This window comes from Oncorhynchus kisutch, linkage group LG7 (genome assembly GCF_002021735.2).
Source record: "Oncorhynchus kisutch isolate 150728-3 linkage group LG7, Okis_V2, whole genome shotgun sequence".
Classification (NCBI taxonomy): Eukaryota; Metazoa; Chordata; class Actinopteri; order Salmoniformes; family Salmonidae; genus Oncorhynchus; species Oncorhynchus kisutch.
Genome location: NC_034180.2, coordinates 48,460,946 through 48,479,054, shown reverse-complemented (window position 1 = coordinate 48,479,054; position 18,109 = coordinate 48,460,946). Strand labels below are relative to the sequence as shown.

The 18,109-nt window shown below is 46.1% G+C and overlaps 1 protein-coding gene across 2 annotated transcripts in view; it reads right to left on the bottom strand.

Moving 5' to 3' along the window:
• The window catches only part of dync1h1 (dynein, cytoplasmic 1, heavy chain 1), a 45,696-nt gene that overhangs the window by 11,861 nt on the left and 15,726 nt on the right, over positions 1 to 18,109 (bottom strand). Inside the window, exons 27-54 of one of the 2 annotated variants that reach the window (XM_020488358.2) lie at positions 17,944 to 18,044; positions 17,661 to 17,820; positions 17,189 to 17,429; positions 16,829 to 17,012; positions 16,292 to 16,504; positions 15,554 to 15,792; positions 15,164 to 15,320; positions 14,520 to 14,747; positions 14,124 to 14,354; positions 13,533 to 13,673; positions 12,332 to 12,565; positions 11,487 to 11,693; positions 10,974 to 11,095; positions 10,522 to 10,687; positions 9,629 to 9,792; positions 9,233 to 9,362; positions 8,778 to 8,911; positions 8,528 to 8,642; positions 7,927 to 8,088; positions 6,708 to 6,922; positions 5,480 to 5,684; positions 4,907 to 5,080; positions 4,611 to 4,730; positions 4,302 to 4,422; positions 3,560 to 3,755; positions 1,826 to 1,943; positions 1,099 to 1,314; positions 495 to 707 (exon numbers count right to left, since the gene is read on the bottom strand). In XM_020488358.2, coding sequence (XP_020343947.2) covers positions 495 to 707; positions 1,099 to 1,314; positions 1,826 to 1,943; positions 3,560 to 3,755; positions 4,302 to 4,422; positions 4,611 to 4,730; positions 4,907 to 5,080; positions 5,480 to 5,684; positions 6,708 to 6,922; positions 7,927 to 8,088; positions 8,528 to 8,642; positions 8,778 to 8,911; positions 9,233 to 9,362; positions 9,629 to 9,792; positions 10,522 to 10,687; positions 10,974 to 11,095; positions 11,487 to 11,693; positions 12,332 to 12,565; positions 13,533 to 13,673; positions 14,124 to 14,354; positions 14,520 to 14,747; positions 15,164 to 15,320; positions 15,554 to 15,792; positions 16,292 to 16,504; positions 16,829 to 17,012; positions 17,189 to 17,429; positions 17,661 to 17,820; positions 17,944 to 18,044 — 4,907 coding nt within the window. Of the gene's footprint in view, positions 1 to 494; positions 708 to 1,098; positions 1,315 to 1,825; positions 1,944 to 2,969; positions 3,166 to 3,559; positions 3,756 to 4,301; positions 4,423 to 4,610; positions 4,731 to 4,906; positions 5,081 to 5,479; positions 5,685 to 6,707; positions 6,923 to 7,926; positions 8,089 to 8,527; positions 8,643 to 8,777; positions 8,912 to 9,232; positions 9,363 to 9,628; positions 9,793 to 10,521; positions 10,688 to 10,973; positions 11,096 to 11,486; positions 11,694 to 12,331; positions 12,566 to 13,532; positions 13,674 to 14,123; positions 14,355 to 14,519; positions 14,748 to 15,163; positions 15,321 to 15,553; positions 15,793 to 16,291; positions 16,505 to 16,828; positions 17,013 to 17,188; positions 17,430 to 17,660; positions 17,821 to 17,943; positions 18,045 to 18,109 lie in introns of both variants that reach the window. The other variant, XM_031829212.1, reaches the window with a different exon arrangement.

The window sequence follows — 18,109 nt, the reverse complement described above, 5'->3', positions numbered from 1 at the left end:
AGTCTGGGTTTCGAACTTGGGTTGTCCATGCGACTCAAAACAGTTAGCCGTCTGAACTAAAGCCTAGGAAATAGTTGTGGGAGCCAACACAATTCTCCACATCTCCGGCAAGGTCATTTATCATTAAGGCCAGTATTTTTAATCCTCATCATCCCTCATTTGACATGGAAAAACTCATGGCCCCTCCCCTTCTCATGATGTCAACGAAAGCCTAGTGCTGAGAACTAAACCCATTACATGAGCCACTGAACAACCCACCCCCCCCAGTACCAAGATGTTAGCCTGCTACAGGTGACCTACACCCCCCCAGTACCTGGATGTTAGCCTGCTACAGGTGACCTACACCCCCCCCAGTACCTGGATGTTAGCCTGCTGCAGGTGACCTACACCCCCACCCCCAGTACCCGGATGTTAGCCTGCTGCAGGTGACCTACACCCCCACCCCCAATACCCGGATGTTAGCCTGCTGCAGGTGACCTACACCCCCCCAGTACCTGGATGTTAGCCTGCTGCAGGTGGTGCAACCAGGTAGTGAAGAGGTTCTGCCTCATCTGCTGCTCGAAGTAGCCCGCGTAAGCGATGAAGGCTGCGGACAGCAGGCAGTCCCCAGCGATGGTAGCCATCTGGTTCTTGAACGTCTCGCTGGACTTCTCCCAGCGCTCGCTCTCGGCAGACAGGCTCTTGAGCAGGGCTGTGCTGCGGTTCACCTGCAATCACAGAAGACGGTCAAGGTCGGACTTAACAATGAGAACAATGATGGATTGGATTGATACAGCGCTTTTCCACCTAGTCTTCAATTGCTTTACATTGGAATGGAGTTTTAAACTGAACACTCATCCCATTGGGCAACATTCTACTGTCAAGTCTAGGGCATTGACTTTCAGAATGTTCATAGTTGAGATGCCACGCCTTTTTCTTTGAAAAAACACTATTTGCTCAAAAACGTATTTCCTAAATCTCTTGCTTTTTCCTAAGGTTATGGAGAAATGGTATCTCTTGCTAATTCCTAAGGTTATGGAGAAATGGTATCTCTTGCTAATTCCTAAGGTTATAGAGATGGTGAAATGGTTGTTTTAATGGGTGGATGGACTTCCCTACCTTCGCCTCGACGGCAGCCAGATCTGCCTTAATGGCCTGGGCCTCAGAGATGAGCACGGCGTACTCCTCCTTGTAACGGGCGATGCTGGACTCCAGGTCGTGGATCATCTGCTCCACCTCCTCTGCCTTGGACTTGTTGTCCATGGCATCGTCCTCCAGCTTCTGCAGCTCGTTCCTCAGCGGCTCCACTCGCTTTAACATGTCAGCGTAGTTCAGCTAGAAGAGGGGGAAGAGATGGGTCAATATAATTGCAGGCTATAATTGCAGGTTATAAGTACGGTGCAGATTTGTATTATTATTATTATTTTTTACACATGGTAAGGAAGAATTTACTCCTGGGACTCATTAGACATGAATCTCAAATACGTCCTCTCCAAATGCATTGGAAGATCCAAGAATCCTCCTCTATGACATTCTCCTCCAATGTGTTTTGAGAAGGAGACGAGGAGAGAGGATGCAAGGAATCGAGGAGAGACTTTAGATTCACCCTTACACTGTTCCCATGGTGCGGCAGGGTAGCCTAGTGGTTAGAGCATTGGACTAGTAACCGAAAGGTTGCAAGTTCAAATCCCCGAGCTGACAAGGTACAATATCTGTCGTTCTGCCCCTGAACAGGCAGTTAACCCACTTTTCCTAGGCAGTCATTGAAAATAAGAATTTGTTCTTAACTGACTTGCCTAGTAAAATAAAGGTAAAATAAAAAGTCAGTGAGTGGTGGTTTCCTTGCCTGAGCGATGGCCCATTTGACCATGGGGCCACAGGCCAGGGAGGCCCTGTTGACCATCTCGTAGTTGAAGTTGGGGTTGGACATGTAATTCTTCTTCATCTTCTCACGGATTGACTCACTGCATTTACAATAGAGGTCACAGGGTTAGGACAGAGCAACAGGCAATTGTATAAAAAAAATGTCAAATGAATTAAATATTCAAAAATGATTAGGATGAAATTATGTACGAAAAGGGGGCGGCGTGCAAGGAAGCAAACATTTAATAAAAGCCTTGGTTGTTACAGCTTTTAAAGGGAAATTTCACCAAAATATGACTGGGTTTGTTTGGATCGTGTCTGAAACACTTCTAGCAGTGAGAAGTGTTTCACATATATTTGACCACAAAGGCAGCAGGTCTGGGTTTCACGTGCTGAACAATACACCCGATGACAACATCCGGTGTATTGATGTGATGGATGAGATCTAAAAAGGCATTTCACAAAGCCTCTATGTTATATCAACCACACTATACATCTGGGTGTAGATGTGGTTGTCTTTGTTTGACAGAGCCATTAGATGTCTTTTCAGCGATGCTCCTATTGGCCGATTCACTGAGAGACTACAGCTTGGTGTGGAGTGGTGCTTCCTGCTCTGGCCCCGTTGTGCATCGTGCATTCGCTATGAATGCCGGAGTGGTGGTACACTTGGAGTAGACGAATACACAGGAAGTTTGATTCTACCGGTGAAATGAAAATGCACTTGTTGTAGCTTGTACTGAGGATATTTTTGATGGACAGATGACATAGTGGGTAGTAATGACTGACAGAGCTAGGGTGAAATTGCCCTTCAACTGGAAAATTGCATTCTATTTAGTATGAATCAATTTGAAATGTTTCATCCAAATGGATACAGATCGTTGTGACTGATTTCAGACTAACTGTTATTCGACCAACTACAGTCCGAAAACATATCTAGCCAACTGCTGGACATGCTAACTTGATTCAATGAGCATAATCATGCCAAGATTGGTCTACTATCAATAAATCAGTACATTACTCTTCTGATTTCTCAAGACAACCACTTGGCAATTAACAATAACACAGTGAATCACAACTGCGTGAGGAAGATTGCGATCAGAGTAATATAAAACGGATGAGCACAGTACCTCATGTCCTCTGAGACAAAGTTGACTATGTTGGTGATGAAATTGTCCCTGACAATAACTTGTCTGATCTTTTTCCAGTCATTAGTCTCCTCGCCCAGCAGTAAGCAGATAGACTCTAAGGCCAGCTTAACCGTGGGAGGGGGGTTGGTCATGGCACGCACTTCAACAAGATGGTGACGCTTAATAGAGCTGACGGCTGGGGGAGGGATGGATGGGGGGAGGGAAAAAGAGGGGGGGGGGGGGGCCACTCTTTAGGAACCATGCAGGACAGAAGGGGTGGGAGGAGGGGGGGTTTGACAGCAGCAGGGTTGGAAGAGGGGGGCAAAGGGACTGTGTTTCAGGGCAGAGGTGATTAGGTATTTGAACTCCATTGAAGAAAGAGGCCATTTTGGATCTCTTAAAACTTGCTAGCAGGAATGCGTCTTGCTCTAGATTTTACTGCAGAAGTGCCAAACCGCTCTGTAATTGGTTCAATCAAATGTCAAATCACACAACTCCTCTCTGCCATTGAACAATCAGACACCCCTTCCCTCGGTCACGCAAACCCCACCGCCGCAATCTTCCCCCTCCAACAAAACACTCATGGTCACCTGATCTCATCGGCAGAAAAGTTAACAATGGTGGGGATGAAGTTCTCCCTCATTATGATGGAGCGGATCTGCTTCCAGTCTGTGGTGCTCTCCCCCAGGAGCAGGCAGATGGACTCCAGGGCCAGCTTGACCGCTCCCGGCGGGTTGGCCATGGAACGCACCTCCACCAGATGCTGCTTCTTAATGGACTTAACGGCTAACCCCGGCCAGAGGAGGGGGGGGGGGGGGGGGGGGGGGTGGCACAAGAGGACGGAGGGGAGAATCAACAGCAAAGAGGGAAAGCGAGAAGAAAAGCAGAGAAGTTAGATTAAGAAGAGATATCCATCTCGTACCGGGAGACCGCGGGAGAGAGGACAAAGAACTTGGAAAGAAAAAGAAATCTGCTCAAAAAGAACAATGTTGTTTCTATCAGCTGGGCATCTCATAATCTAAACTTGTTGTTTCTATCAGCTGGGCATCTCATAATCTAAACTTGTTGTTTCTATCAGCTGGGCATCTCATAATCAGCTGGTCATCTCATAATCTAAACTTGTTGTTTCTATCAGCTGGGCATCTCATAATGTAAACTTGGGGATACAATCATTCAACAGCAGCAGTGACATTGCGAATATGAACGCTCCCAAAACAATACTGCTTGTTAAATAGATCAGTCTGCCTCTAAGCTGATTTTGCAACAATGTCTAAAGCAGTCATCAGAAGTGTAAGGAAATTAAATTCAAAATAAAACAGAAAGGAGACGTACCATTCTGGGCCTCAATAACAGCGGGCTCCACCTGATCCAGGTCTACCTTGACACTCAGCTGTTTGTCTTTGATCTTCTCCTGTTGCTTGTACACAGACTCCTGGATTTCCTGACTCATCACCTAGAAATCCCAATGGAAAACACACAGGTCTAATACAACCACCATCTACTTCCACAGAGGTTAGTATACAGCAGATCTGAAAGTCCCAGCCCGGGAGCCACATCAGGACCTGATCTGCTTATTTCTTGGCCCAGCGGGACGGAATTGTCAGACCACTGGTATACAGTGAAATAGTTCCTCTCTCTTACCTTCTTCTTCTCCGCCTCCTGCTGGTCTTTGACCATCTTTTTAAGCTTGTCGTTGGCATCCGCGTTCTTCACCTCCAGCTCCTGGCTCTTGATCCTCAGGTCGTGACGCAGCTCCTCCACCTATGGGTGAAGATCAAGATACAGACTGTGGTGACAAACAACTGAACGGACAATAAAAATCCAAACAGATCTACCATAATCTTGAAACACTGAGCCAAATTGTACGTCTGCAAGCTAGCTCTATCCACGTCTTAAGTTTGTTTGTCAGGAAAGACCATTATGGAAGGAAGCGTCACCTGGTCCACAGTCTCCTTGATTTTCCTCAGGCCCACGTTGAGATGCATCTGCTGCTCCTCCAGCTCGCTGCGCTTCTCGTTGAACAGGTCGGCGTAGTGGTTGATGAAGTCCAGGTAGTGGCGCGGGGTGATAGCCATGGTGCGCCCGCCACGCTTGGACAGCCGGCTGTTAGCCTGAGGAGGAAGAACGCCATCGTAAGCAAACGTGAGTACCATTTCACAGTCATATGATCGACAGACCTGGTTTAAAATGTTGTCCCAGTCCCAAATCGTACCTCTAAGCCCACTTGTGGAGATCTGAGAGGAATTGACAGGTAGTTTCACTATATTGCTTACACCAATCAAATCCTCTCAGATCTCCACAAGTGCATAGGCCTGGTATTTCTATTCTTTCAAATACTTTAAGGGTTTGTTTGAGCCTGCCTGGAGTGCCAGATGGGCCGTGTTTTGCACTTTTGGGACTATTCCATTGGTTCCATTGCACTAGGCGAGCTCAGCTGAGGTATTTGAAAAAATAATTTAAAAACAAATACAATTTGAACCCAGGTCTGATTACCAAAGCATGAGTCTTACCTGGTGCAGCGTCTGGTGGACAAACACGCAGCCGTTGACGATGGCCTCACGGTGAGATGGTGGCTGGGGCAGCTTGTCGTACACCACCGGCATGTAGTCAGGCACCTTGTAGTTGGGTTTCTCCAGGTCCAGTTTGATGGTGAACTCTTTGCCCACTTGGTAGAGGGCCTCAGTTGACCAGTCTCCAAACCAATTCAACACACACCTGTGGAAGGGAAGGGAGAGAGTTATGAGAGTCCAACACAGACACTGCAGTGGAAGGCTACAATCATGACAGATCTGAAAACGACTGGGGGGGATTGAGTGCAGTGTGTCTTGTCTATCCAAAAGGGATCCCAAAGAATCAATTCAACAAAAACAAAAAAGTTTTTTTTTCTAAGAGTTCCGAATCAGCCACTACTCGGGACCAGTGACAGTGTGCAAATCTGTTCAATGGAAATATTTGAGTAGGTTTAGAGTCAGCTACTAAGGTAATACCAGCGCCACTGTACTGTCGGCTGGGCATAACATTAGCACCTGCCAAATGCGGTAGATTTAGGTTTTGGCAGGTAAGAATGTGTATTTCACCAGCCACCTAGGTGGGTGGTCAATTTGCAGGGCTCTACAGAGAGAGCATTACATTTGCAAATAAAAATTTTGTACAAAAAGTCAAGTAGGAGCACATTTGCTAGTTGTGATTTATAAAATGTTGCAGCAGCTGTTTTTCTGCTGTTTCATAGCTGCTAATCGCACAAAGAAATACAAAATCTATATCCCACCTCACGCAGTAACAAGGCCTGGCTGGGGAGCTTTGTGCTGATAGATTCATTTTTGGAGGCTCTGAGTGATAGTGAAGAGATGCGGGGTCTACTAGTCAGATCCAAAAATCACAGCCACGTGACATGACTCGAGTGGTCCCGTTACCACGGTAACCTCCCGCCCTTAAAGTGGCAGCTGAATATTTTGTCTCATCTGATATTTTGGTTAATAAAAGACTTGGGTCACAAAAAAATGTAACGAAATTGAGCAATTTATCACATTACTTCTTACTAATATTTTTTTTGCATTAGAATCATTAAGCATGGTCATCTGTTTTTTGTGTTTGTTAATTATGGCAAAGCAACATTTCGGCTGGTAAAAAAAATCTAAGTGGCTGATAGATTTTATCCATCTACCTTCCACAGTGGTTGGTGGAACAAAAAGTACATTTTAGGCCTTGACTGCAGGTGTGGATATAGGAGGCCCCCACCTGTTGAAGAGGGCAGGGGAGGTGGCGGCACGGTCCTTCAGGCCCTCAGATGAGGGGTTCATGGTGAAGACCACATGTAGGTTTCTGATGACCTGGCTGGTAAACCACTTGTAGAGCTCCTCATGAGTGTCCAGCATCATGCCCTCCTTCTGGGCGCCCTCCTTACACTGGGTCATCAGGGCGGCGTACTCGTCACCCTCAAACAGACCTGGCACCTGGGCAGGGACACATGTTAGAGAATATACGCACACAAAAAGTATGTGGACCTAGTGGATTTGGCTATTTCAGCCACACCCGTTGCTGTCTGGTGTATAAAATTGAGCACACCGCCATGCAATCTCCATTGACAAACATTGACAGTAGAATGACCTTACTGAAGAGTTCAGAGTGACTTTCAACTAGGCACCGTCATAGGATGCCACTTTTCCAACAAATCAAGTCATCAAATTTCTGCCCTGCTAGAGCATGAAACACCTTTGGGATGAATTGGAACGCCGACTGAAAGCAAGAACTTATCGCCCGACCTCATGTAACAGTATAACTTTAGACCGTCCCCTCGCCCATACCCGGGAGCGAACCAGGGACCCTCTGCACACATCAACAACAGTCACCCACGAAGCATCATTACCCGTCGCTCCACAAAAGCCGCGGCCCTTGCAGAGCAAGGGGAACCACTACTTCAAGGTCTCAGAGCAAGTGACGTCACCGATTGAAACACTATTTAGCGCGCACCGCTAACTAAGCTAACAGTTTCACATCCGTTACACTCACTAATGCTCGTGGCTGAATGGAAGCAAGTCCCTGCAGCAATGTTTCAACATCTAGTGGAAAGCCTTCTCAGAAGAGTGAAGGCTGTTATAGCAGCATCGAGGGTCCAACTCCATATTTATGCCCATGACTTTGGAATGAGATGTTGGATGAGCAGGTGTCCACATACCTTTGGTCATGTATATAGGAACTTGAGGGTATGGTATTTCCTAACAAGTTTCTCAATAGCAGTATTTAGGTAGGAACCAATGGAAGAGGCGACAGGGGATCTGTTTAAAGTGACTACCTTCTCCTTGTCCCTTCTGCTCTGAGCTGACAAGATAGGTAAAAGCAATATGATCTTGATTTGGCCTTCACCCCATCCTGTCTCTTCAACGTCAATGCAGACAGAGGAACGGGGACTGTTCTATTTTTGAGTATTAAAGTGTAAGCTTGGTTTGGCGGTCTCTACCTCTCCGTTGGCCAGCAGGGTGTTCATGCGCTCCAGGAAGCCAGAGTCCAGGACGTTGGACTCGTCCATGATGAAGGCGATCTTCTCGTTCTTGCAGCCGGAGCGACGCAGCACCGTCCGCAGGTCCTCGTCAAAGTCGTCACCCGTGTATCTCCTGTGGACCTGGACACAGACATCACAATGCAGTCAGCACCTCATTCAACCACTCAACTCATTAGAACCTACATATCGACTTGTTCCATTTTTACATTGACTTGTTTATTGTTTACTCCATGTGTAACTCTGTGTTGCTGTCTGTTCACACTGCTTTGCTTTATCTTGGCCAGGTCGCAGTTGTAAATGAGAACTTGTTCTCAACTGGCCTACCTGGTTAAATAAAGGTGAAATAAGAAAATTTAATTTAAAAAACATCCGGTGGATTCCAGACCTAAAAAAATATAAAAAATATTTAAAAAACACTTCTGAAACACTACTTTTCCCACCCATAATATTTTGTCGTATTGTGTCGAGATGACGATTCAGATAGCTTTAAAAATGGTAATTCAAAAAGGAACAGTTAGATTTACAGTTAGCCATTACCACATGACTTTTCTTTACTAACCTTGATCTGATAGACACTCAGGCCGTTCATCCAGGCCACAAAACGGGACAGGGTGGTCTTTCCTGCTCCACTGACTCCAATCAGGAGGAGATGACCCTGGGGTTGTCGGAAGATTCTGGAAAAGGACAAGAATTGGCCGTTTTTAACAGTGTCAAGTAAGGAGTCATTTCAACAACAAAAAACTCAAGTGTATCCACGTGCTAAATTTCACAATGTTGAAGCAGAGAAGTATTTTTATTCATTAATTTACCGGTCGATTCGGAGGACATGGTCCAGAACCTCGTTGAAGAGCACCAGCGGCACGTCCAGCTCCTCCTCGTAGAAGACCCTCAGACGGGCCTTGACGTAGTCTCGCAGCTCCTCCTGTTCCACTGGGATATAATCCTGAGGATGGGGACAGACAGCCATTAACACAAAAACATCTTTCATTCAACCGACACAAGCCATGATTGTCAATTTCTTGGCTCTACATTTACAGTGGGTATGTCTATGGTAGTTCGGTGATGCTGCAACATATGCAGAATTAAACAGAACCATGTTATATTGCATCTCAAATCAAAATCACATTTTATTGGTCACATACACATGTTTAGCAAAAGGGACAGTGCAGTAATATATATATATATATATATATATAAAAATTACTTATATTGCATCTGTATAAACAGAACCGTATTATATTGCTACTATGGGCAGGAAGCTCACCTTAGAGAGCCAGTTGCTGTAGAGGATAGGCCTGTTGAGGGCCTTTTCACGGTCAATGTTGGGGAAGTGCTTGAGGGCCACCATGTCAATGTTTTCGTCTGTCCAGCGCCTCTCCTCATCCTCCACCAACCTGTGCACGGGAGAGAATAATTTAACAGGTCAACTTAGACAACAACATTGAATCTCTTTGCATCCAACTTTTAAAATCAAATCAGGTCACACAATCAAGAAAACTCAGGGCCTTGGTTACAGCCTGGAACAAGCACCTGGTGTTATTCCTGGCAAGGGAAAACTCCAAGCCATATTAATAACGCTAAACAATCTTTCCCCCAAAGATTCTACTAGGCTACTTTGGGGGAGTCTGGCTACTTCCCTAAGGACTGAACACACACACACCTGTCCTGGAAGAGGCGCAGGGCCTCATGGGCCCAGATGCGGATGAGACCCTCCACAGGGAGTGTCTCCAGGGGCCGCAGGGCCTCGAAGATGCCCCTCACCCAGCGGGACATCTCACGGGGAGAGTAGATGTAGTGGGGCTGGGTGTCTTGGGTGAAGCGTTCCTGTAGTGGACAGAGGGACATGCTCCATGAGGACAAAAAGGTCAGTTCCCTTACATCACATCCAATCTACCCTGGTCCCAGATCAGTTTGTGACGTTTTACTAACAACCTGAGGTTTTAACAAGATGGCATAAACTGATCTGGGACTAGGTTACATCCTATCCTACCATTGTGTTCAGCACAAAAAAAAATCTGACATTATGAGTGATTCATATAGTGGCTCTTATACAAGACATATTTGTGATGTACCATAGAAATGGCTACTACTGTAGATAACTGTAAATACTACATTAGATAATACTACTGTTGATAATACTGGTGCAACTCAGTCAGGGTCTCAACTTACTGTTTAGAGTCAGAATAGTAGAATACACCATTTTAAAATTAGATTTTGCATCAGCAGTTTCTCTTGTTTCGTCAGTCACTGACAGGTAACCATTTTTAGATGAGCATGTTAGTCTACGCCAGCCATCTAAACTAATTGTTGTCGAATACGGACCGGGCACACGCCCAGGGGCCCTGACCTCCAGGGGGCCCCCATTGATCTTGTTAGTCAGTCAGATATCAAAATAACATGGCATAAGTCACGGCAAAATTTGATAACTCAAAATACTACTGTAAATACTTCTACTACTGCAGATAACTGTAAATACCTCTACTACTGTAGATACTTCTACTACTGCAAATACCTCTACTATTTTATCGGTCTGTTTGATATGTAAGCTCTTACCTGAGACATGGTGTAGAACTCCACCATGGCGGCGGTGAGTGGCTCAGCGAAGGTACGCAGCGAGGGGATGAGACGCAGCATGGCCCGGTTGAAGGTGCCGTAGATCTGAGTGAGGGAGGCAGGCCCGGGGTAGTCCACGTACACCACTGGCACGTGGCGCAGGAACCTGGAATAAAAAAAAAAAATCACAACAGTTACTCATCATTCAAAACCGACCACAGTGAGTAGAGTCCGGGGTCGTATTCATTAGGCACCAAACGGTAGAAAACTGACTGAAAACGGGTAGGGGACTACTTTACCTATACAAAACACTTGTTTTCCCGTTTCAAAACGCTTTGCTAGAGTTCGTCACATCGCTCCCTTGCTGTGTACCATGTGAGTCACTACTACTAAACAAGACCTAGGAAAAAGCTACATGGTCTCAAAATGGACATAAGTCATGTTGACAGTACCTGTGGGTGAGGGGCTTCCTGCCGGGGTCGGTGGGGGGGTTACAGGCTCCCACAAACTGGATCCTCTCCAGCTTGACCCAGGTCTGGTCTGAGGTACGGTAGAAGCCTCCATGCTCCACCATCTGCAGGGGAAAACACCAGAGGAAGGTGAGCTAATGCTCTTGCAGAAACTCAGCATAACATAGTGCAGGGGTAGGAAACCCTGTTCCTGGAGTGCTGCAGCCAACACACCTGACCAACAGATAATTGATCAATTCAGTGATTTCCTAAATTCAACACAGGTCGGTTAAATAAAAAAATGGATGTGCCTGCGGTCCAGGACCAGGGTTGCCCATCCTTGCCTTTGTGTTTAACTTCAGAACACACCGGCCCATTCTCAAATGGCATCCTTCCTGGTCTCCTTTACTTCAGTACCACTGATAGGTAGAAAGGTCATTGAGGAAGGAGTCATGTTAAACCTATTGAGACACAGCCAGTACGTGTGTATGCATGTACACGCTGAGACCGCCTCACCTGTCTGAGGAAGGAGATGACCCTCTGGGTACCATATTTGTCCATATCAGGCAAGTTGATCTCATCACAAAAGAGCACCAGCCACTTGCCCAGCTGCACGGGGGCCAGGACCACACCGTTGGGCGTGCGACGGTACTCGCAGTAGTGATCGAAGGTCTTTAGCAGCAGCTCCGGGGTGGTGGCACTGGAGAAGTTCAGACCCACAACCTGAGAGCAGAGGTGAAAGGGTTAACTTCGGCAGGAAGACCTATTATTCATTTGAAAGACTCATTGGCACACTTGAAGATTTAGCCTCTGGTCCAATGTCCACACTAGCATACTTATTGTGGAATTAGCAATGTATTAGGTTTTGCATTCCAAGTGGTATGCATTCCAAGTGGACATTGGAAGCTGACCTAAGTCCATCTCTATGGTGACCAGCTGAAGGGATGCAGGGTGCGCCGGGTTTTTGTTCCAATTCAGCACAACAAAAATATGCACACTACCGTGTTCCGAGTGCATTCTCCGAGGACGTTCTTGCACGGAGAACGCATAAAACATTACATTGATTTTAATACATTGTGTCATTTTCTTTTACACGTTTGCCTCTTATTTCTTTGCATACTTCCAGTTGAAGCTTGCAACGATACATGTGTCAAAATACGTACTAAAGAGTACGCATTTGATAACTGTACTCCTACTTTGATTTGGACTTACTCCGACCCTCGAGTGCTCAGAGCACGGTAGTATGCATTTTGAGAATCACCCCATGACTCAGACCAGGTCAGCTTAGACTACAATTCAAACCCACAGGTCTAGCGCCATCTAACCCCAGTAAACAGCGTTCCTGATGGGACCACACTTACCTCCATGTCAGGCAGAGCTCGGAGGGCGCTGAACAAGGTCATGGTTTTACCCGAGCCGGGCGGGCCACAGAGGACCAGGGGCTTGTGCTCAGCCAGCCAGGTGTAGAGCAGGGCTTCGTGGCGCACCGTGTCCAGGGTGGGTACCACAACATCCGGGCTAGCCACCTTGTGGGTCTCCACTTCGATCTGTGGCACCTTGCCCTGCCAAGACTGCCACTCGCCCGAGATGGTGACCTGACGGGACCAAAAACAAGGAGGGTTGTGGTATAATTCTAGGGACAAGAAGTTCCTAGTTCCTAGCTCATATGGTCAGGAAAACAGGAAAAACTCAGGGCTCCTGTCAGGGTCTAACACGCGCCACATGCTGATACATTTTGGCATCGGCGGGTAAAAATGATATTACACCAGGCACATTGGCGGGTGGTCGGGGCTCCACAGTGCAAGTATTTCACTAGTCAAGTATGATCACATTTATAGTAATATCAATGCTGCAGTAGCAGTCTTACAAGTATTTGTCGTATTGTTTCATAGCTGGTAAATGAAATCGCACAAAGAACTACGACTCCTCACACTGCCTCGCTTGGGGCTGTGCACATGTGAAGAGCTGAGTGAGAGATTCATTTTTAGAATGAAAAATCTACTGAAGTGAGACCTTGTCCTTGTGTTTCTCAGCTGTTTACATAGTTTGTTCACAAGCTAGGATGTTTTTCTATTTTTGAGTTTCAACAGAATCTCACGGGCACAAACATGACTTGTTACGTTACTGCGGTAACCCCCTGCCCTTAAAGGGGCAGGTGAACATTTGTCTCATCTGTGATATTTTGGTTAAAATACTCAAGGTCCAAAAAAATGAAATTAAACATATCACACTACTTCTAACTAGTAATACATATGTTTTAGAAACATTACAAAGCATGCTCATACCGTTGTGTTTTGTTGGTGTAATTTTAGTGGCAATTTTTTATTTTTACATTTGTCTGGTAAAAAATGTCTTGTAGATTTTTTTTTATATACCTGCCAGACCAAAAAGTTTATTCATTTAATAGTTAAAGTTAATGTTATGCCCTGGCTCCAGTTCTACCACAGGATAGGACAAAAAAATGTAATAAATAAACTTTAGAATTTTAATGAGAGTTAAATGGGTGAGCCACTTTGTTATTCAGCTTGATGATCTGAGATTCAAGAGCATGTCCATTCCTACCTCGTAGTCGATGATGGGCACGTTGGGCGCCGAAGGCAGGGGCACAGTGGTGATGCGGCGGATATATTCACCCAGCTCGCCACGTATCTTCAGCCGGCCGTCGCCTGAGAAGGACCACAGCACGGCGTATATCAAGTACCTCTGTGGACCCAAACGGCAGAAATATGGTTTAACATTTATAAAACCCATTCATTATTTTTTTGAATATTTTTTTTTGTACAAAAATCAAGTTTACAATTAGTGCAGCATTGTTACAAACCCATGTAGTATTATGGTTTGGATTCTTGAAAAGCACTCAATAATAATAATGACGCTTAGTGTGACAGGAGAGGAGCTGCTTAGTGCAATGTTCTCTGGATTCATCAGAAAACAAGTCTCCAGTCTAACAGGATAGTTTCAACTCAATCAATCCACCAAGTAAATTGAAAAAAACATTTGCCTGCCCCCCCCCCCCCAACTACTCGATTCTTGAACCACAATTTCAATTAACATCCTAAACTTAAATGAATTCAAATGGAATTGACACCAAGCCCTGAGGGACTCCATTTAGCCTCCCCACAAGCAGGAGGCGCTGTGGCACCGCTGACTGACCTGCATGTAGCGCTCCAGCTGGTCGTTGGGCATGGGGAAGTCTGAGTGGTTGTTGTTGTAGAGCGCCACATTGCGGCAGGCCTGGTGTAGCATGGAGAACAGGGAACCCATACAACGCAGCCGCGTGAAATCCATGATGTGCTCCATCTTGGAGGCATGCTCCAGGGTCTTGATCACCAGCCCAGTGGAGGTGAAGTAGGGCTGTAGGATGGCCGCTGTGTCCCTCTGGATCTGGAGAGGGGGAGAGAGAGGACAATGGGGGGTGTTATAAGACTGTTAATGTAACGCTAGATGAGCCAGGGCTGTGTTCAATAGGGAGAAAATGTTTTCCAACAGAGTGAAACAAGTGTTTTGTTGCGCCCTACTGAACAGGACCCGGGTAGCAACAGTACCAACCTGCAGCATGGGGGAGGCGGTCTCCTCGCCCTCGTCCTCGGTGCCCTTGTGCATGCGGAAAGCCTCATCTTCGCCCTCGTCCAATGGGATGCTGCGCAGACGCGCCAGGAAGTGGTTGAAGATCATGTCAGTGCTGAGCACGTCTTCGCTGAACCAGACCATGCCACAACGTGACACAGTGGCCAGGGTGGCATACTTCAGATCCTGCACCTCGAACATGATGCGCACCTACAGACACCACATTATGGAGAGGAATGCAGATGTCACAGATCCAAATGTAAATCGTTTTAATGGTAGTCCCCTTTGGACCAATAAAAAGCTGGAGCACACCCAGAGAAAATTGTTTAGTGTGGAGGTGCTGACTAACGGTGAATAAACTGTAAACTATATAAATAAGAGTTGCACACATTCTTTCTAGATCTTTTTTTTTGGACTAAAAGATAATGACCAGTTTTACTCAATGGCGCAGTTTCACACTCAAATTAAGCCTCCACCTGGACTAAAACTGAATTAGTATGTGCAAGTGTGTTTCAAAAGTGGACTTCACAGGGTGACCAATGGTATTACAGATTTAAAGCTCGTGTCATGGTTCTGGATTTTTTTTATTTATTAAAAAGGGATCTGGCTCGGGGGACACAACATACATTTGGCGGCAGGCTGAGACGCTCTCCGTTGGGCAAGGTGAGCAACTTGTTGTCGTCCAGCACAGAGTTGAGATTCTCTACCCACTCGGGGTCCACGTCACCATCAAAGATGATCCATTGCCGTTTCTGCAACTCGCCTCTCACGTTGTCAATGATCCTGGGATGAAAAATCCCCAAAACAATCGATTAATTGACTAGATTTGTAATACAAAAAGAGAAAAACTTTTGCAGGGTCATCAACCTGACAAGGACAAGAGACACCAAGAGGGCTTAGTACGGAGCCCTGGGGGACACCAGTTGTGTCGCGAGACCACGTGGTGCTTAGAATAAGCACACTACATAGAATAGCTTGAACAACAATACATTACATTGAAGCCTGCTAATACTTACTTCCTGAGCACGTGCGTGAAGAGCCCATCGGTCCACTCACGGGTGTTGGGGTCTAGGGTTCCGTACAGGTGGTCCTTGCTGATGGCCTTGGGGTCGATGATGTGGGCCACACCCTCCATCCCCTCCAGGCGCTCCAGGGCTTTGAGCAGCACCCTCCAGGCCATGGTCTTGCCACTGCCAGAGGGTCCCACCATCATCAGGCCGTGGTTGATCTGGGTGATCTGGTACAGTTGGAGCACCTGGAATGATATGGTTTAACATTACAGACTTGACACTTAACTGACATCTTGGGAGTGCAGACAAACTTGGTTTCAAATTCAGACATTTTAATCAATGTCGGCACCAAAGGTTCTACGGGAATTACATTCAAGTTAGAGTTCAAAGTAGTAACAACACTGTCAGATGTAACAATTGACATCAGGATAAAGAAAGAGTTTGGTTTTGCCAATCTACACTACAGGTCAAAAGTTTTAGAACACCGACTCATTTAAGGGTTTTTCTCTATTTGTACTATTTTCTACATTGTAGAATAATAGTGAAGACATCACAACTATGAACACATATGGAATCATGTCGTAACCAAAAAAGTGTTGAACAGATCAAAATATATTTTATATTTGAGATTCTTCAAAATAGCCACCCTTTGACTTAATGACAGCCTTGCACACCTTGAATGAGTAGGTGTATATTTCTGGGTGAAACCACACAGAGTGAATAATTGGGGACGACATTACGTACCTTCTCAACCCACATGCTGCCCACGTCGTCTCCGTCACCATAGGTGAGGAACATCTCGGCGCAGACCTTGCGGAGCTCTTCGCGCAGAGCTGTCATCTCGCCGCGCATATACTGCACGCCGGGGAAGACGTCCGACAGCAGGCTGAACAGCAGGGGGATGTCCTCAGCCACCAGCTTGGGTACCATGGTCTCACACACACTCTGGATCAGGATCTGAACACAGACAGACAGAGACACACAGAGGTTAGGTGACATTCCTTCTAGAGGTCCTATCACTTCCACAGGGACACAGAGGAAAGGGGACTTATCTTCTAGGTTAGGCGACAACCCCTTCATGCCATACATGCAATATTGGCAGTCCTTTTAATCTTTATACTTTGGGTGGCATGGTCTCCTAACCCAATGTAAAGAAATATGGCTCATGGGATTAGCTGGTGGTCATAAAACTGGAAGTGTATTGTGACTGTAGTTTTAGTATGTTTTTAATAATGCAGAAAACTGAAGAGAGAAAACCAAAAGATATTTCAGTTCCTTTACCTCCTGTTCGGGGAGGTTCTCCGCGATCTCGTTCTCGTCCACGTTCTCGCCGCGCTCGCGCTTATCCTTCTTGATCCTCTGGATGCGCTCCCGCTTCACGTTGCCGGCGCTGACCAGCACGCTCTTGAGAGCTCGCAGGCCAAAGTCGTAGTGACTCTGGGAGGACAGCTGTTCGTCGCACAGCCTGCAGGTGCACAGAGAGAAAAATAGATTTTCAGTCAATGAGAAGGAACACAAAACCAATAGAGCTTTCAGGGGTAGTAGTGCTGGCATGCATGAAATATTTCACATTATTTGATCTCTCAAATGTTGTTGGAAATATAGTACATACTACATAATAGTAGATAATATAGTACATACTTGAAGAAGGGCACGATCTTCTTGGCCAGGATCTCCGCGGTGCGGAAGCCCTGTGAGTAGAGCATGACCTGGGCGATGAGTTGGCGGTCAGGCTTGGTCATGGCCAAGGAGCGGAACAGCTTCTTCAGATTGTCGGGCAGGTTTGAGCGGCCGGCGTAGCCGGGGTTCATGGTGATGAAGATGGCCATGTCGGGGCTCACCTTCACCTGCTTGTTGAGCAGCTCGCAGGTGACAGGAGCACCTGGAGAAGGGGGAAATGGCGACATTGATTAACTTACATTCTTAAGTGCACCGCCATATGAAAACATGCGTGGTTTGAAATGAACGATGCAATATTGTCAGCAGTCATTCAACATTCGATGTTATTTTATTTTTATAACATAAGGCCTCTCGGACAACACATTTTCATGGACTAAAAACACTTTCAAATGAAATTCTTAGAAGCTTTTAATGAGTCTGTGGAGATACGTACTGCGGTCTCGGTTGGGGTTGCTGTGCTCCCTCAGGGCCACCTGGATGAACTGGACCTGCTGTGAGACGGCCGATAGCATCCTCTCCTCCAGACGATTGAACTCGTCAAAACAGCCCCAGGCGCCTACCTGGCACAAGCCCACGAAGATACGACCCATCGCCTGGAGACAGATAAACAGATCTTTATTAAAAATAAATAAAAGAAAGGCTTCTCTGATTCTGAAAATAACATTAATCCAAAATTAGCCTCTTTTAGTGTAAAGTATCAGTCAGTATTAGCGTACCTGGAAGTCGAAAGTCTCGTCACAGTTGAAGACCAGGACGAAGCGTCCCAGCTGGTGACCCAGAGCCTTCACAGACTCTGTCTTTCCAGTTCCAGCGGGCCCTGGAAATAAAGAGGAAAAAAAATAAAAAATATGAGGATATGCTATAAAGTTACAACTCAGTTTG